The 18,715-nt window shown below is 39.5% G+C and overlaps 2 protein-coding genes across 4 annotated transcripts in view; one reads left to right on the plus strand and one right to left on the minus strand.

Moving 5' to 3' along the window:
- The window catches only part of LRRC17 (leucine rich repeat containing 17), a 30,297-nt gene extending 24,413 nt beyond the window's left edge, over positions 1–5,884 (minus strand). Inside the window, exon 1 of the mRNA XM_036327620.1 lies at positions 5,716–5,884. The gene's annotated coding sequence lies outside the window, so the exon portion shown is untranslated. The remainder of the gene's footprint in view (positions 1–5,715) is intronic.
- Positions 1–18,715, plus strand: part of FBXL13 (F-box and leucine rich repeat protein 13) — a 133,619-nt gene that overhangs the window by 52,184 nt on the left and 62,720 nt on the right. For all 3 annotated transcript variants that reach the window (XM_036327617.1, XM_036327619.1, XM_036327618.1), the window contains exon 9: positions 5,646–5,775. In XM_036327617.1, the coding sequence (XP_036183510.1) occupies positions 5,646–5,775 (130 nt within the window). The remainder of the gene's footprint in view (positions 1–5,645; positions 5,776–18,715) is intronic.

Raw genomic sequence — 18,715 nt, forward strand, 5'->3', positions numbered from 1 at the left:
TTCTCTGAGTTATTAAAAGTATTTTCCAAGTTTAATTGTGTTCTTTCAATTAATTTTCCTGAAACATAGTAAACCTGAACATTAAAACTTAGCTCTTTTCTCAGTCAAGGAAGGTATTTTTCTTTTTAATGCTTCCATTCGATTTATTCCAGTTTTATCTTAAGAATCCCTTTTTATATTTAGATCAAATTAAAAAAAATTTTTTTTTTTATTGATTTCAGAGAGGAAGGGAGAGGGAGAGAGATAGAAACATCAATGATGAGAGGTAATTATTGATCAGCTGCCCCCGGCATGCCCCACACTGGGGATCAAACCTGCAACCTGGGCATAGGCCCTGACCAGGAATCGAATCGTGACCTCCTGGTTCATAGATCAACGCTCTACCATTGAACCACACTGGCTGGGCTAGATCAAATTCTTATTTTTGTCCTTCAAAGCTGTCATCTTCTCTCTCGTTTTTTATCTCTGAATACATTTTCTATCCAGAGAACATACTGCATTCTCTGTCTCTCAAAGTGTGCTCCAAGGATAGCAGTATTTTGGTAAATGTTTAATAACTGTCCAGGGCACAGGGAAAGGGGATGTTCTGATTTGTGGAAGTTACTGATTTCTATAGTGTAAATACTTCTACCATAGCCAGTTTTAAGCTACCAACATGTCGTCACTGAATGTGGAGTTGGGAAGCGATGCTTAATAGGCTCTTGTGAGCTGGAGTTCTATAAGTTTCTCTAATCCTATAAAACATCACTCACTACTTTTCTTTAGACATTCCATATTAAGATATATATTATATGCATACATGGGCATATATGAATGTGTGTGTGGCAACAGATAGAAAAATAGGCCCCCAAATGAGAATTTTGTTGTGATTTTAACTTTCAGTTTTTTGCTATTTAGCGAAAATTTAGGATAAGTGCTACTCAATACTGATGTGTGCTTTTTGTCATATGAAAAGAATGTACACTGACTTTCTTATCTATTATGAAAATATATTTCATAATGATTCTCTATTTTTGCTTTGTTTTCCATTGTTTCAAACATGCTTGGGTATGCAAAAGTGTTCTTTAAACTATAAATAACCAGAGAAATGTTGCTTGTTGCTGCTGTCATTCTCTCTTCAGTGCCTTTAGCATTTTTCCCCAAAGAAATGCTTTGCCAGAAGAAAGATGTAATTTGTTTGCCCTTCTTGGCAACATTGATTTGCCAGTTTTTTAATTGAATATTTTTCCTCTCTTGGTTGGGGACTTGTTCAGTTTTCTAAAGTTGAAAATGAGGCTAGCCATAGCTCATGCCCACTCCAGGATATTTTTTGCTTCTAAATATTTCCTGAATGAAACCCCTTTCCTTTATTCCCATTGCCAGAACCTAGGTGGCACTCTCAGCACCTCCTCTGGCACAGCATCCTGAGGGTTCAGCCTCTGGTCTCTTTTCCCTTCTTCAGTCAGCTTTGCCTTATGCCGCAAGAAGTATCATCTGGAACAGTAGTCTGATCATGTCTTTGACATGCTTGAAGTCTTGTCTCTTCCAGGTTCCTTTAACATTATCTGATCAAACTTATCTGCCAAGATATCAAACAAGGCAAGTGCTGAACTCTGGTCATTTGATTGCTGCATGCTTTTCTTTCTCTACAGCTGGAATGCCTTTCTCCTTGTCTATGCTAATCCACAGCCTTTGCACCTCAAGTCACACCATCCACCAGAAGTCTGCGTGGTTTCTCCTTCCCCTGAATTCTAATAGCAACATTCATTCACATGTTCATCATATATTGATGAACTACTATGTGCGAGGCATTCTAGGCAAAGCGTGGTCATTAAAGTGCTATGGAGCATTATATGTGAGTGTGGTGTGGTATCTCATTATTTTTCATATGGATGAATTGATCCTTCACTTGGCTTGGAAACTTCTTACTGGCAGACATTCTCATGCTGTATAGTCTCATCAGTGCCCATCAGAGTGGGGCAGAGAGAGGAAGCGGCTGCCTGGGCTGGACGTCCTCAAGACCTAGCCTGTAAATAGGAGGTCAAACCACTGTACTTGGCTTTTCTGTAGGGATTCTATCATGCGAAACGGTCTCTGGGAAACTGAAGAGCCCACACACTCATCTCAAAAGAATCCACATGTGAATCCTCTCTTTTACAGACTGGGTCTTGTCTTGGTGATTTTTTAGAGAAATTTTTGGTAAAATACATAGTAATTTTATATTCTTTCCAGTAGTAACTGCCTCAAGTGTCGGAGATCTAACACAGAAGGCCTAGATTCTTTGATGTAAAAAAAGCCAGAAGAATGGAGAAAAAATTATCTCTGTAGTTTCTATAAGAATTGTGGTTTCCTAAAGACTATCATAACAGTAGAAAAGTAAATAACAAACAGAAACCTCCCCTTACATTAGAAACTTTTAGTTATCAAATAATTAGGAAAAGATAAACACTGACTGCAAACACTGCCTTGAAGCATAATTAGAATAATAAAGTTGTTTCTGGGTTGGGAAAATTATGAACCAGATCTTCCTCGTGTAAGGGACACATTTCTTTGCCAAAATTCAAAATAAAAAGTAGCAGTATTGCATAAAATTTGCCAAATGCAATTTCACAGTCAACTGATACTTTTCCTCAGCAGTTTCAAATCTGTGGCCCTGTAAATCCCTAGAAAGGCCTACAGGGCCACTCAAGATTCCTGTACTTTGCTTTCAAACCAATGGTCCCCATGAGGTTGAAGAGAGCCAGCTAGTGACTTTCAATCTGGGAGTCATTTCCTCTAATGAACACCTCTTTTGCCAAATCCCAAGTTCATAGCCTGGGGCCAGTGGATCCCCCAAGGGGACCAGGGATAGAATTCAGAAGTTCTATGAATGTTGATGTGGGGGGAAAAAACCCTCTATTTTTACTAAGCTCTAATGGAAGTGTAGGTAAAATGTGGGATTATTTCAACCATATGCACCACAGATATTTTCTTATTCTTGTTATAAATATTTCAAAATAACATTGGCACTTGCCACTACTTCAAAATCATGGTAGTTGTTAGACCTCTATTAGATCATATAAAAATACTTTGATAATGACTATCAGTATGATTGGCTGCTTTTGTAATCTTGAGTATTTTATTTTATGCATCAGTAACATTATGCTGACGAAGGACCCATAGATCTGTATGATAACTGACACAAAAAAGTTAAGAACTCCTAGCTCAATTTCCATTCTTTTTTTGTATTTGATAATTGATCACAAGGACTTTAAGAAATTAAACAGTAGGCTTGTGCCACATTTAAATACATTTGAATACTCATGATTTTGTAAGAAACAGTTTTACTACTATAGTTAAAAAAAGACTAACTGATATACACAACTGAAAAATGGGATGAGAAGAATAGTCTGCAAATGAGTGGGCAGCACATGAGAGGAATACAAACAAAATCAGAGACTTTCAATCTCACTGGAGTTGAAAATGATTAAACATGGCATTACCACCATGACCAAAATGAGGGTGTAGATGCAATGTGAATCAGTTTTATGCATAACTTTTGTCAAATGAGTATCTATTTCTTTAAATGGAAGAAGATAGTACAAGCTTCATAAGAACAATTAATGTGTTGTTATTTGAGGTAGTGGCAATAATAGCAATATATATTTTTAAAGCCTCTACCATATATCCCTGCTGGATATACATATATACACACACACACACACATTTGTATTGATTCAGAGAGGAAGGGAGAGGAAGAGAGATAAAAACATCAATGATGAGAGAAAATCATTGATCCTCTGTGTCCTACATGCCCACACTGGGGATAGAGTCACAGCCCCGGGCATGTGCTCTGGCCGGGAATCGAACCATGGCCTCCTGGTTCATAGCTTGACACTCAACCACAGAGCCAGGCCAGCCGGGCTTTTTGCTGTTTATAATCATCAAAAGTCACTCTAAATATAATACTATTACACTTATGTCCTCATGTAATTGTCACACCTCTAAGGGGAAAAGCAGGTAGGATTATATCCATGTCAAAGATGAGAAAACTAAGCTACAGGAAAGCTGGAGGCCCACAATTAGGGTTAAAAAAAAAAAAGTTAATATAATCTCCACTTAACAAAAGCAGAAACAATCTGAGTGGTTAGGGAAGTTGCAATGAGTGTCAGAGCTGAGATTTGAATCCAATTTGGTCAGATTCCAAAACCTTGTGTATTTCCCATTGTGTCCTGCTGTCTCCTCACAATTCCTTTCTCTGAATTAGAGAGCTAAAGAGTTGTTAGAAATGATGTCCATCCCCCCATCCCCAGAAAAATTGTACTTTACTCAGTTGAATCACAAGGGTATACTCCAAGGAGGGGAAAATAAAGCATTTCCGAAACTTTGGCATAGCTCTTAGTTAACTGAAGGGACCCAGGACGGGGGACGTGTCTTTGGGATGTTAGTGCTGCTTTTTCCTTCACAGCCCTGCCCACCCAGCCGCTGGGGATCCAGAAGGCGTCCCTGTCTGTTCTGTCGAATCTCATAGACACAGCAATTACCAGAGAGAATCTGTGTTCCGAACCAAGTGATTCTCTATGGAATGGAAATCACTGTATCACATACATGTGCTTTTCAGATTTTCGGAATAAATCTGATTAACGGTCAGTGCTCGCAGATCTTATTTCCCACTTATGTGAAGGTAAACTCTATTATTCACTTGTGGGCTTTTGCGGGACAGAGAGGCATCTTCTTTCACTTTGGTTCTTTTTGCTTTCCCATTTGCTGTTAAACTGTTGCAGACCACAAATCAAGAGCATGTTGTTAATTTCATTACAAGAGCAGGCAGTCGTGGGAGTCCTTGTACTTTTAAAAAAAATGCCAGGATCAAGAGGATCTGGAAAGTTGTCCACAGAGTGTCCTCAAACTGTGAGCCCTTGCATAGCTTGTCCTAATTACCCCCCCCTTTTCTGGAAGCTCTCATTTTGGTCATGTTTAATTTAATTTAATCGGTTTCAACTCCAGTGAGATTGACGGTCCCTGCTGTAGTTTTTATTCCTTTCATGTGCTGCCCACTCATCTGTAGACTCTTCTTAATCCATTGTTAAGCTCTGCATATCAATTAGTCCTTCTTTAATTATAGTTATGAAGATGTTACAAAATCATGCGTATTCAAATCTAATTTCTCAAAGCATTTGCTGATCATGTCCATTTTGAGAGCCTGTTGTGTCAACTTTGCCTCCTTTCTGTCCAAATCCTCACTCTCATGTAACAGCTCATCGCCATTTAAATGTTTACAAAGGATTTGTATTTCTAAACATTTTACTCATTACTTTGGTGCCTCAAAGTTAAAACCTAAATGCAACAATAGTGCAAACTCTGTAACTTTGCTTTCACACACAAGCTAACTTCCAAACAATGCACAAACCTCCCAGCCCCCACAATTCCAGGCTTTATCTCAGCTTTCTTAAAAATCTAGGCACATCTTTCTTTTCATTTGAAACGTAATTAGGCATTATCTAGTTACTGCAATCTCCTTGACTTAACAGGAAGAGCATTAACAATAAGGTTCAACTGTTGAACATTTGCAAGGAGAAAAGATTCACTTACAGTTTTACTTCTCTTTGTCATAGTGGCTTAAGAAAGATGTGAGAAAACAACGATATTCACTTTCCTTCCTCTCTCCTCTCACCCTGTCTTTTCAGGCACTTCCACAACCTACAGAATCTTAGTTTGGCTTATTGCAGAAAATTCACAGACAAAGGCTTACGGTACCTGAATTTAGGGCATGGATGCCACAAGCTCATCTATCTGGACCTTTCTGGCTGCACCCAGGTTTGTCTTTTCAGTCTTCCCTTTCCTGCAGCAGGCGAGGAAGTCCTCCGGAGAGCGGGCTGCATCCAGTCCCCATGTTGCACTGACGCTGTGCACAGACTGCAGCACACTTTCCAGAGGTTTTAAATTACATGGCCACAGCTGCTTACATTTTCCCCAGGATCCCTACTATAGGCTCTTGGCTTCCTTCCACTGGGGTGTCACATCCACAAACAGGCAGAGCTCATTGGATGATGAAACAGACCACTTCTGTTAGACACGCTGAGCAGTTATAATGCCAGAGTCCAAATCCTGAAATTTTAAAAATTGCTACCAAGATACAAACAAAGGAAAACTCTTTTGAGGGAGAATTTGCAAGGAACTTTCTGAAAAGTCAATTGGCTCCCACATGGGTTTTCAAAGAGTAAACATGCTTCAAATGTAAGTGTAAGAAAGAAAATACAACACAGATTGTAATTTTAAAAGTTGCGTTATATCCTCAGGCTCAATAACACGCAGATTTGAGATCTATATGGGGGAAATATTTAACTATGAAAAAACAGATGAAAGAAATTTGGGCAGAAAATAGGGTGGAGTGTGGAGGGTAGGACATGGAACGTTGGCAATAGGGGTCATATCATTGAAAACTTCTTCTGCTCTATTTTGATTGATAAGAGTCATAATTCTTTTAACTTATTTTCTGTGTATTTTAGTAATATTAGTATCATAGTATATTCATTCTATGATACTACAATAGCACAGATGAGAACTGGCTGAAATATTGATAGTTACCATTTATTACTATCAATGAGTTGTTACTACATGCCAGGCACTATGTTGATTGCCTCATACATATCAGGTTTATTCCTTGTACAAATGCTGTGTAGTATGTATTTATGATTCCCATTTAGAAATGAAAAGACCCAGGTTGCACAGCTGATACACATCTGCTGGTAGATACCTCAGTTTCATGGTTACGAGGCAGTGGGGAGGACATAGGGGAAAGGAGAGGAGGACTCTAAGCTAGGTCTGAAACATCTAGAATTTACATTTTGAATGATCCAATGATGTGAGACTTGCTGAATAACATCTACCATCACTCTTATGACCCGGATGGTCTTGCCTCCAGCTTGACTAAGCTTTAGAAAGGCTTCTTTCTGAGGGTTGTCCCCTAATCTCTTTTTTCTGAGAGCATTTATTTACTTTAGAAACTTGCAGTTATACATTCTTTTTCTGTTCCCTTTGAATGTAAACCTCTTAAAAAGCGTTTTACTAGTTTTGCAACCCAGGACAGTCGTTCTCAAGTGCCTGGGAGCCATGCTTTGGAATGTAATCACCAAAGGAGATTACACCAGTATCTCCCAGTCTCTTTGGGAAGATAGAAGCCTAATGTGATATGGGTGTCCATTAGCGAACACAGATGGCCTAATCATGGAGAAAAAATATTTGCAAAGTCAGGAATGCCTGTATGTGCTCGACATAGCCCATCGATCACTCTTTTCCCTAAATATACATCCTCTGCTACTTTCCGCTAGCTCACCGCATGCTTAAAAATCCCCCACGTAAGTGTGACTTACCTCCTTGTTCTTCTTAGTTTTCATGAGGTAATTAATGTAGCAACAACACACAAGTACACATAGACATGTCCTAAGGATAAACATTCTTAGACACAGAAAAGTAGATACTTTACCCAGCAAAGTTATCATTTAGAATTAAAGGATAGATAGCTTCCCAGGCAAGAAAAAGCTGAAGGAATTCATCACCACAAGAAATATTAAATGTCTTCTTTAAGAAGAAATTTTAAAAAGATAAAAAAGAATGGTAAAATGGCAATAAATACGTATCAATAATTACTTTAAATGCAAATGGATTAAATACTCCAATCAAAAGGCATGTGGAGGCTGAATGAATAGCAAAACAAGATCCTTGCATATGCTGTCAACAAGAGACTCACTTCAGATTGAAAGACACACACAGACTGATAATAAAGGGATGGGAAAAGATATTTCACAAAAATGGAAACAAACAAACAAAAAAGCTGGGATAGCAGTGCTTATACAAGCAAAGTAGACTTTAAAACAAAGTCTATAGCAAGAGACAAGGATCCAGCAATTCCACTTTGGGTATTTATTTGAAGAAACCCAAAACACGAATTGAAAAGACATATATACTCATATGTTCATTACAGCATTTTTTGCAATAGCCAAGGTATGGAGATGACCTAAGTGTTCACCAGTAGATAAGTGGATAAAGAAGAAGTGATGCATATGTACAATGGGATATGATTCAGCCATAAAAAAGGATGCAATCTTGCCATCTGCAACAACATGGATAGAACTAGAGGCTATTGTGCTGAGTGTAATAAGTCAAAGAAAGACATATACCTTATGATTTTACTTATATGTGGAATCTAGAAAACAAAATAAACAAACAGAACAGAAAAACATCCAAATGCTCAATAAGAATAAATTGTCTCTACAATCATATATATTGGTTTATAATGTAGTTATATACATATTACTGCACAAGCAAATTTAACATGTCCTGAAATCTTAGAGTTCATATATAAGAAGCTTTATAGAAGTATTCCCAAATTGAACATGATAAAGTTTTACATGATGTTACTGATAATGAAGAGTGAAGATGAAAGAAGCTTTCAATACTATCAATTTTAAAGTTTTGATTAATTTTCCCAGAGGGAAGACAGTTATCTTTTTATTTCATATGTAGAAAATATTACAGAATATCAATTGTTATATAAAGAGGCCATTAAAGGGTGTTTAGCTAAAAATGTGGGTAAAAGTACTACAAAGGTGTGTTAATAATTTAATTAAGAAACTACAATATCCTAAAAAAAGAAAGAAAAGTTGAAATGAGAAGTTTCAAATCAGACTGTATGGCTAGGTATGTATGTAAAACACACAGACATTGTCTCTCTGTCTTTAAATTTTGAGCCAACATTTATAATGTGAACTTAAAAATCTAGACTTCAAGCTTCTCTTAAAACACTGGAATGCCGGGAGCCGGTCCATGCTTGCTGTTTCAAGGGACCTGGCATATATGGCATACTGTTCTTAATATGTTTGCTCACCTTCTTGGCACTATGTGTTTTAACCAAGGTCTCTGAGAAAGGTTGTTTCCCCAGGTAGGGATTTTCCCCTGAAGTTAGGGAGGGAATAAAACCTTTTAACTAAATGCCAGGTGGGTAATTAATCACTTTAACTACAAACAATCATGCTTAAGCTACATAATCTTTACTCCCTGGAATGGAGATAAGAAACGCCCTAACCTTTGGAATAGAGATTGATAGGATTGGAATCAACTGGTATAAATACAGATGTAACAAGACAGAACTTAGAAGACAGAACTAAGAAGACAGAACCTACACAGAACCTAGAGACAAAAGAACTTTGCTGGAGAGAACATGGCAAAAGATCCTGGACAGAAACTGGCCTCAGAACCTAGAGACAGAACCTAGCGAGAGAACATGGCAAAAGATCCTGGACCGAACCTGACTACAGAAATTGGCAAGAGAACCTGACTAGAACCTGGTGACAGAACCTGGCTGGAGAACCTGGAGAACCTGGCTGGAGAACCTAGCAAGACAACTGGACACAGAACCTGGCTGGAGATCCTAACCAGAACTTCGCTGGAGATCCGAAGCAGAACCTCTCTGGAGATCCAGACCAGAACTTGGCTGGAGATCCTGGCTGGAGATCCTGACTAGGCTGCTGATCAACTGAACACTGTCTCCGTGTCCTTCCTTCTTCACCGACTCCGTCTACACCTTTGGGGACCCCTGGACCCGCTGGGGTTGGACCCCAGCACTGGAAGAACTGGCAAAATTGGGCCTGCATTCTCGTATGGCATCCATGGCTGGAGCTGAGTCAGCCTCACCCCCTTGAGGTGGAGCATGCTCCGGTTTGACACCCTCTCCACTCGGTAATGTCTACCCATGCACTTATACCTAGGCTGCTACCACTTAATTGCATCGCCTACCTGTCCTCAGCAGCTTTTGAGCTTGGTCTGAATGTATAAAGAATAGATTTACTTTCCTGATTGTTCCTTAATTTGTAAGTCTCAGACCACAGAGAAGTTAGTATTTCACATCATTCTGCAAAACAATGGTTGGTTTATTTTGTTCATTCTTCTTCCATTTCCATTTGTTCATTTAATAGTTCAACAGAGATTTAGCTCTAAGTATCAGACATTGTTTCAGGCACTGGGAATCGTACCATTTAAAACTGAGCCGAAATAGGCTCCTTCTTACCCATGATATCTTTCAAATGGCTGCTGCTCTAGCTGCACAAAGAAGAGGTGACGCTGGATGTTATTGCTTCCGAGGGACTTCAGCCCTTTGAGGACACTCTGCCTACCTCCCCAGCTCTGGGTGTGAGAATAGATTATTCTTTCAGGCCTAGCTGCACTGATATGGCAGCACAAAAATGGTTTCGGAGAGAAAAACTGACAATGCACATATTTTTCAGGTTCTCCCCTTGGAAACTGAAATCTATTTTTTTATGCTGGAAATTTTTCACTATGAAGTCATGTATCTGACCAAGAGAAAAAGATCCTAATAAAACAAAAAGACTTGAGAGTAGAGGCTAACAGCTAAACGCTTTTCGCTGGTGTGTGAACTGAACGCCTGCTGCACACTGGACACTGTCTTCAGCATCCCTTTCTTCCAGGAACTCGGGGTTAGGATAAATGAAATATGTCAAGGGCAAAGCTTTAACGTAGTCACAGCTGCGCCAAACAGGAAAGATGTCTTTATACAATGTTGTGAAAGAATTTTCACCATACTTGTTAGAAAAAATAAACAAATGGATGATGGGGAATTGCAAAGAAAAGTGAAAATCAATTACATACATTTTAGAAATGTTCTGCATTCTTTTGGGACTGGATCAACGCTGTAGATGCATTAAGTAATGGGACCGATTGCCTCACAAATACCAGCACTTGCACCTGCACCTGCTTGTCATCATCTTTGCTGTGGTTGAGGTGATGCTCTGCTCAGTTTCTCCTCCTCAAAGAAGCCTCTGCTGACACTCAGCCCTAAGCCGGGACAGGGCTGCTCTAGCCTCCTCCTTCGCTACCCACTGCAGACCTCTAGCCAGATACTTGTCACTTGGAATTTTGTAGTATATTTTTCACTTAAAAAATATATTTTTTTCTTATTCCAGGTTAAACGAGAGAGAGAGAGAGAGAGAGAGAGAGAGAGAGAGAGAGAGAGAGAGAGAAGAACAAAATTAAGTAACCTAAAAATTAACCACCTAGAAATAATAGACAGTACTAGTAAAAGAAAACCTTTTGGTCTTTTTTTCTATGCAGATGTATAATCTTTTAAACTAAAATGGATTATATAGTACACATATCTTTCATCACTTACTATTCTATGAAGTAAATATCTATTTTATGTTATATTTTCCTGTAACTTACTCTTAATAGCTACATAGTACTCCATTATACCAAAACACCAATATGTATTTCACTATTCATTTTTGGCCTACCATATTTTGCTATCAATGATAACCTGTGAGGAAAATTCTGTAGCCATATCTTTGCATATGCTTATGCAATTTGGGGGTACAAATTTTCAGAAGTGAAACAGAGGATATAGCTATTTTTAAGGCTTTCCATAATTTTACAAAGGTTGTCAATTTACACTTACCATAAATGTAAAATAATGTTTGGTATCTTTATAAATATATTTAAAAATATTTTGCCGATTTGGCATTGAACATGACATTTTGTATTTTTAATTTGTATTTCTTTGGTCACGTAAGTTTCAACCATACCCAGGTACTTAATACATATTTATTGAATGATAGCATTCCTATTCCAAGAGGCTGACAGTGTAAAAATAGCTTTGAAATTAATTTAAAATTTTCTTTTAGAGCCTGATTGCAATGTTTTTTTCATGCTATTTTCAGAAGGAAAAATAAATCTACATTCACTAACCAGATTCAAAAATTCTGCTTGAGTCAGTTGAACAAATTTAATTCATTTGCTTTTATACTTACCGTTTACTCAAAGTTATAAAATCTAAGCCTATGCCATAAAACAGTTTTTTAAAACCCATGTCTAAACACAATTTGGGAAGACTTTTTGGAGACAAAATAATTTCACCATGTAAAGAAAGTACCCTTTCCTGTACTCCTTTGTTATCCATCGTGTGGGAGACATTGGCAACAGTGAATGGATGCCGTGTGATCTAATCATGGCAGACATTCATCAGATGTTTATTGAATATTTGGATTAATGGTTAAATAAGTGAGACTAATGAACTATTATATGAAATGTTGGTAGTTTTCCTTTACACCTCATACTTTTTTCAGGGACTGATCCTCTCCCCTGTGGTTTTGTGAGAATATACCCTAGTATTGGGAGCATGAGTTCTGGGGTACTTTTCATCCCAAGTTTGCCATTTACTAGTTATGGGTCTGGGGCAAGTTGCCTAAACTTTCTGTATATGTCAGTATCCTCATCTATGAAATGGGGAAAATACTAGTATCTACCTCATAAATGTGTTGTGTGAATGAAATGATTTGATGCATATGAGAAGGTTAGAACAGTGGCTGCAAAATAAGTGTTTAGTCATCATTAGATATTATTATTATTATTAGAGTATTGGTATTAGTATTTTCCTGGCCACTGGTCATTTGGCCCAGGCCTAGATAATCCTAAATTTCATAAGCAGTAGCTATGATTTTTCTAGGCAGAGTATGATCCTAGCAGAGCAATTCAACATTGGGAAAAATGTTGCAGGGTCTGGAGTGTGTAAGTCCAGGCTGATTTGTGATTCTCTTGCACAGGAATACGGAAGAAATTTGTCTGCAGTGGGAAAGAACGAAACCATTACAAAGAGGCCAACGTTTGAGAGGGAGAGATGACGTGTTAAGAAGGAGAGATGACATATTGCTTAGCTGGACTTTTAGTTAGACACACTATTAACTCCCTTTCTACCTAAGCCAGTTTATATTGAATTTCTATCATTGCAACTGAAAGAAACTGACAACTGGTGAGGGTGTGATTCCTAGTTAGCCTTTAGTTGGGGGAGCAAAGAATGCTTCTGTTTGGGCTTGATGGAGAACCTTACTCAAGAAAAAGAAAAAAACCTAAAACCCAGAGAGAAAGTTGTGAAGGTTTCTCATGGCTTTTCACATGCTTGAATTCTACCATGTACCTAAATTTGTTGCTTTGAGCATGCTCTGTGAATGACCACAAAGCAATCCTTAACACTCAAGAAGCCAGATTAAATCTGCTTCCTGTTTTGCTGGCACTGAGAGTTGGGACCTAATGAGTAGAGGCATTCCCTAATGACTTTTTTTTGGGGAGGGGGGGAGGGGTGATGACTTTTGTCAAAGTATAATAACCATACAGAAAATGCACAATGTTATGAACATTTATATACACTACTTTATTTCTGTTAGGTATACACATAGGAGTCCAATGGCTGGGTCATAAAGTATGTGCATGTTTGGCTTTTGTTGAGATTGTTAATTTCCTACATTGGTTGTATCAATCCTGATGACATATTTTATGATTTAGAAAACTCATGTAGATTTGATTTCTATGAGAAAGCTAACGCTGTGGCTCTCCAACCCCTTAAACATAGAGGGCCCCAGGGTTCAATTCTTGGTTCACTTTTCTTCTCAGCCTATACATACTCCTTTGGTAATCTGACCTAGAGAATGGCTTTAAATATCACCTACAATCATGAGCATATATGTGTATATATGCATTATATATATATATATATATATATATATATATATATCATCATTACATGTATATATATGTGTATACACATATATATGTACACACATATGTGTAACATATGTATATCAGAGGCCCGGTGCATGAAATTCGTGCACTGGGGGTGAGGGGGGTTGTCCCTCAGCCCTCTCCAATCTGGGACCCCGCTAGGGATGTCCGACTGCCCTCTCACAATCCAGGACTGCTGGCTCCCAACCGCTCGCCTGCCTGCCTACCTGATTGCCCCTAACCGCTTCTGCCTGCCAGCCTGATCACCCACAAACCGCTCCCCTGCCAGCCTGACCGACACCTAACTGCTCCCCCGATGGCCCGATTGCTCCCAACTACCCTCCCCTGCTGGCCCAATCGCCCCCAACTGCCCTCTCCTGCCGGCTCAGTCACTCCCAAATGCCCTCCCCTGCAGGCCTGGGTGATGGTCAATTTGCATACTGGTCATGACTAATTAGCATATCCAGGCTAATTAGCATATCCCTCTCTTAGTATATAGGATATAAAAGTGTGTTTATATATACATATATATGCTTATAGAAGCTTATATGTATATGAGTTTATATGTAATATCCTATATAATAAAAGCCTAATATGTTAAGTGTCTGGTTGTCCAGTCAGCCATTCAACCAATCAAAGCGTAATATGCTAATGATATGCTAAGGCTGCTCAACTGCTTGCTATGACGTGTACTGACCACCAGGGGGCAGATGCTGTGATTGGTAGGTTAGCTTGCTGCTGGGGTCCGGCCAATCAGGACTGAGCAAGATGGGCCAGACATATCCTGGAGCCCTCCCACGGTCCCTCCCCAGCTGGCCAACCTCCCACACCCCTCCCCGGCCCTGATCGTGCACCAGTAGTATCTCTCGGCCTGGCCTGCACCCTTTCACAATCCCTTGGGGGGATGTCAGAGAGCCGGTTTTGGCCCGACGGCAGAATGGCCAGTTGCTATGATGCACACTGACCACCAGGGGGCAGACGCTCAATGCAGAAGCTGCCTCCTGGTGGTCAGTGCACTCCCACAGTGGGAGTGCCGCTCAGCCAGAAGCCAGGCTCATGGTTGGTAAGCGCAGCAGCGGTGGTGGGAGCCTCTCCTGCCTCTGCGGCAGCACTAAGGATGTCCAATTGCTGGCTTACGCAATTGGGCCTAAGCTGTCAGTCGGACATCCCCCGAGGACTCCCGGACTGCAAGAGGGCGCAGGCTGGGCTGAGGGACCCCTCACCCCACCAAGTGCACGAATTTCATGCACTGGGTCTCTAGTATGTATATAGAAGTAATGTATGTATATATGTATAAATGCACACACACATGATATATAATATATATCACCAACCCAGACTTCTCTCTTAAATTTTAGACTCTTATATCTTAAAAATATTTTTAAACTTCTGCTCTAAAAAATAACTCCTTGCCCCACCTTTGGTCTTCCCCAGCTCCATATTTATAGTTGCATAGGCCAAAAATCTTGGAGTCATTTGTTTTGGATTAAATTGTATCTCCCCAAAATTCATATGTTGAAATTCTAACCCCTAGTACCTCATAATGTGACCTTATTTGGAAATAAGGTTGTGGCAGATGTAATTAGCTAAAAATGAGATCATTAGGTTAGGCCTTAATCCAATATGACTGATGTCCTTATAAATAGGGGAAATTTGGACACAGAAACACACATATGGGAGAGTGCCATGTGAACATAGAGATAGTCATCTAGAAGCCAAGGAGAGAGGCCTGGCCCATGTTCTTTTCTCACATCGAAGGGAGAAACCTCAGAAGGACCAACCGTGCTGGCACCTTGACCTTGGACTTTTAGCCTTCAGAACTGTTGGACAACACATATCTGTTGTTTAAGCCACACAGTTTGTGGTACTTTGTTACAGAAGATCTAGCAAACTAATGCAATATCCTTGACTGTTTTCTCTCACTCTCCACATCCACTCCATTGGGAAGTCCCATTGACTATTACTTCAGAATGCATCCAGAATCTGACCACTTCTCACCACCTCCACAGCTACCATCCCACTCAAAGCCACCATCATCTTTTGCCTGGATCATTGTGATAGCCTCTCAATTAGTCTCTCTGCTTTCACTTCTGCCTCCTACAAGTCTGCTCTCAACACAGCATCTGGAGTGATCTTTAAAAACACACACATTAATGTCCTTCTTCTGCTCAAATACTTGGTAAGGCTTCCTATTCACTGGATAAAAGAAAAACCTCAAAAGGAGCTCCAAGACCCATGTAATACGCCTCCTCCCCCAGTTGCCTCTCCAACATCACTTCTTACTATTCTTACCGACTCTGCTCGGGAACACTGGCTTCCTTGCTGTTCTTCAAACACAAAAGGTCTTGACTCATGGTTTCTTTGCACTGGCTGTTTTCTTTGTCTGGAATATTCTTTCTGCAGTTATCTGTTTTGGCTACCTTCTCCATCTTTAAGTCTTTCCTCACATATCCCCATAATGAATGAATAAATACATAAAAAGGCATAAGCTAAAATGCTCCAAAGAGATCCACATTGGTTCCCTATTCATTTTAGAGCTCTTTAAAACATGTCCAATTCCTTTCAAAATACAAAAATAGAAAATATGGGTAGCATTAAGAGTTTTAATGGAGAGGACAAAGGTACCCACTTGAACATGAGAAAGTGCCAATTAGGAGGGCAGTGATTCCTGATTATGTTTTCCCTTTATCCTCTGCTCTGTGTGTAACTCCAAGGATTCTCCTGTTGATATTATCTTTAGCTAGCCTCTTTCCATACAGACTCATGCATCTCTCGCTGTGTGTAGCAGTCAGTGGGTTATAGCACTGTGTAGAAAGCCAGACATGGAATGACCACAGCTCTGCTGGGAAGGAAGGCATTCCAGCTGAAACCTAAATGCTCAGAAACCAACAACTCTGAACAGGGAGGACAATAGGGACCAGAACCAGATGCAGAGTGGGGGGTTTGGAACAAGACACAGATTTTTTGTTTAGATTTAAGGTAAGTAAACCAGAGAATAAGAGAACTTGCAGTCAGTGTTTCTCTCTCTGTGCCTCCCTAGTTCTCATTTCCAGCCTCAGTTGTTTCACTAGGCTCACCTTTTCCCTCCTGCTGAGACACCCTGATACTATTCTTTCTCCCACTCACCAGGTTAGCTTTCACACATACTTTGAGGAACTGCTCAATCACAACCTTCGCTAGGACGCCCTTACTCCCCCGTCTTTCCCCAAACCCAAGCTGGGTTATGTTCCTCCCGTGTACACTTCCAGCATTGCACTTTCACTAAGCATTCTCTATGTATGCAGCAGCCTGTTTATTTGTCTGCTCTCCTCCCCATTGTGAGTTCCTTGAAGGCCAGAATGATGCCTTATTTACTGGTATATCTGTATCCTTAGTACATAATATAGTACCTGACTCACAGTTGGGCTTTGATCAATGTTTTGATGACTGAATGAATAAATAATGAATGAAAATGCAGCCAATTTTAAGGCTTGGCTGACCAGGTCCGTAGGTGAAAGTTTAGGAGGCCTGTTGGGTGGCTGAGAAGTTGGCAACTTACTAGACCTAGGTCTGATGATCTTTTCTTGGTAAGGGTTTGACATTTACAAGGAGAAAAGAGCCTAGGAAACTATGAAATAAGTGAAAGTATTTTTCATCAATTATTTTTTAGTCATTACACACAAGTCAAAAAAAATGAAAAGGGACAGCATCCCAGATATGTTCAAATGATTGGAATACTTGATGCAATAAATAATACTGGTTTATCAGTAGTTCTTGTACTGTTAAATCTCTCTGGGAGCCATGAATCTTAAAGGTAGGCCATCAAACTGCACACTGGAAGATTCCAAGGTCATTTCAGTTCTCTCCAGGCTACATAAATTCCAAATCCCCCTCTCAGAGAGGCAAAGATCATGGAAGGGTGGAAGGTCTTGTTCATCCCTGGGGTTTGTGGTGGAGGTGGGAGAAAGCCACAGAGGCACATCCAGAGATGAATGTACTAGCCCAATGGAATGAGATTGCATAAGCAAAGCATGAGTAAACAGGGATTTCTCTCTCCCCCCGCCTCCCCGCCCCCGCCACACACACACACACACACACACACACACACATAGCAGAAGTCAGTGAATAGTGAAAGGAGCCCCAAACTGGAGGTTGGAGACCTAGGATTTAGACCTTGCACGCCACTGACTAATTGTGTAACCCTGGGCACTTGGTTGTTCTGCCCCAGCACCCTCATCTGTAGAATGGCTAGGTTGGGCTAAATGATCTTTTTCAGCTTTAGGATTTTGTGCTTTTGTATGAAGAATAACCAAGATAACTAAAGAAGAAGAAATCAGGGGGAAAGAATAATGGATTTTATTTTGGAAATCAAATTTATTTGAGGTTCTTGTGTTACATCTGGATGTCAATGATAAGAACTACTTGAAAGTGGAAGTCTGGCCCTGGGCGCAGAGCTGGGAGTGGAGGTCCAGATTTGGCAGTTTATCAATAGGGGTAATTAGAACAATAAGAATGGTGTGACCAGCTAAACCAGTTGTAAACAAACATATTACATACCCAAATGAACTGGTAACAAATTCAAATTATAATTCACTTATATTTGTTTGATTCCATTTTCCTTTACTCTTTATTTTAATGGATAGTAATAATAATTGCACCATTTGTTGGGTCTTGACTATATAGTAGGTATTCAGTTAAATGCTTTACATTTTTTATCTCATTTAATCTTTACAAATAATTATATGATGTAGGTAAAATTATTCCCATTTTAGAGATGTGGAAACTGAATAATGGTGTGCTAGTAAATATATAACAATTGTCTAGGAGCAGGGAAAGCCCTACTTTGCAGTGGTTGCTGATACCCATGGTATAAATACTCTCACTGTGGTCTATTTCAAGCTACCAATGAGGTCATTGAACAGGAAGTAGGGGAAATATGTGCAATAGTGCACTATTATGTGCTATTTTCACCATACAGATACAATAAACATAAGTATCCTCAAGAGCAGAGATAATGGCAACATGCAACAAAAAATTAGGAAGTGATGACTTTGAGTACTCATTACCTTAATATAATTTATTTAATTTTAAATTTACATGATAGAATTTAAACTGTTTGAATTTAATAACTGGCTTGCAGAGTTCCTAAAAATTTAACTGTCTGCTCTCATAGTCTAGTAAGCTGGCTTCACACACCAGTGAAAATTTTGCTAAG

This window comes from Myotis myotis, unplaced genomic scaffold, assembly GCF_014108235.1.
Source record: "Myotis myotis isolate mMyoMyo1 unplaced genomic scaffold, mMyoMyo1.p scaffold_m19_p_11, whole genome shotgun sequence".
Classification (NCBI taxonomy): Eukaryota; Metazoa; Chordata; class Mammalia; order Chiroptera; family Vespertilionidae; genus Myotis; species Myotis myotis.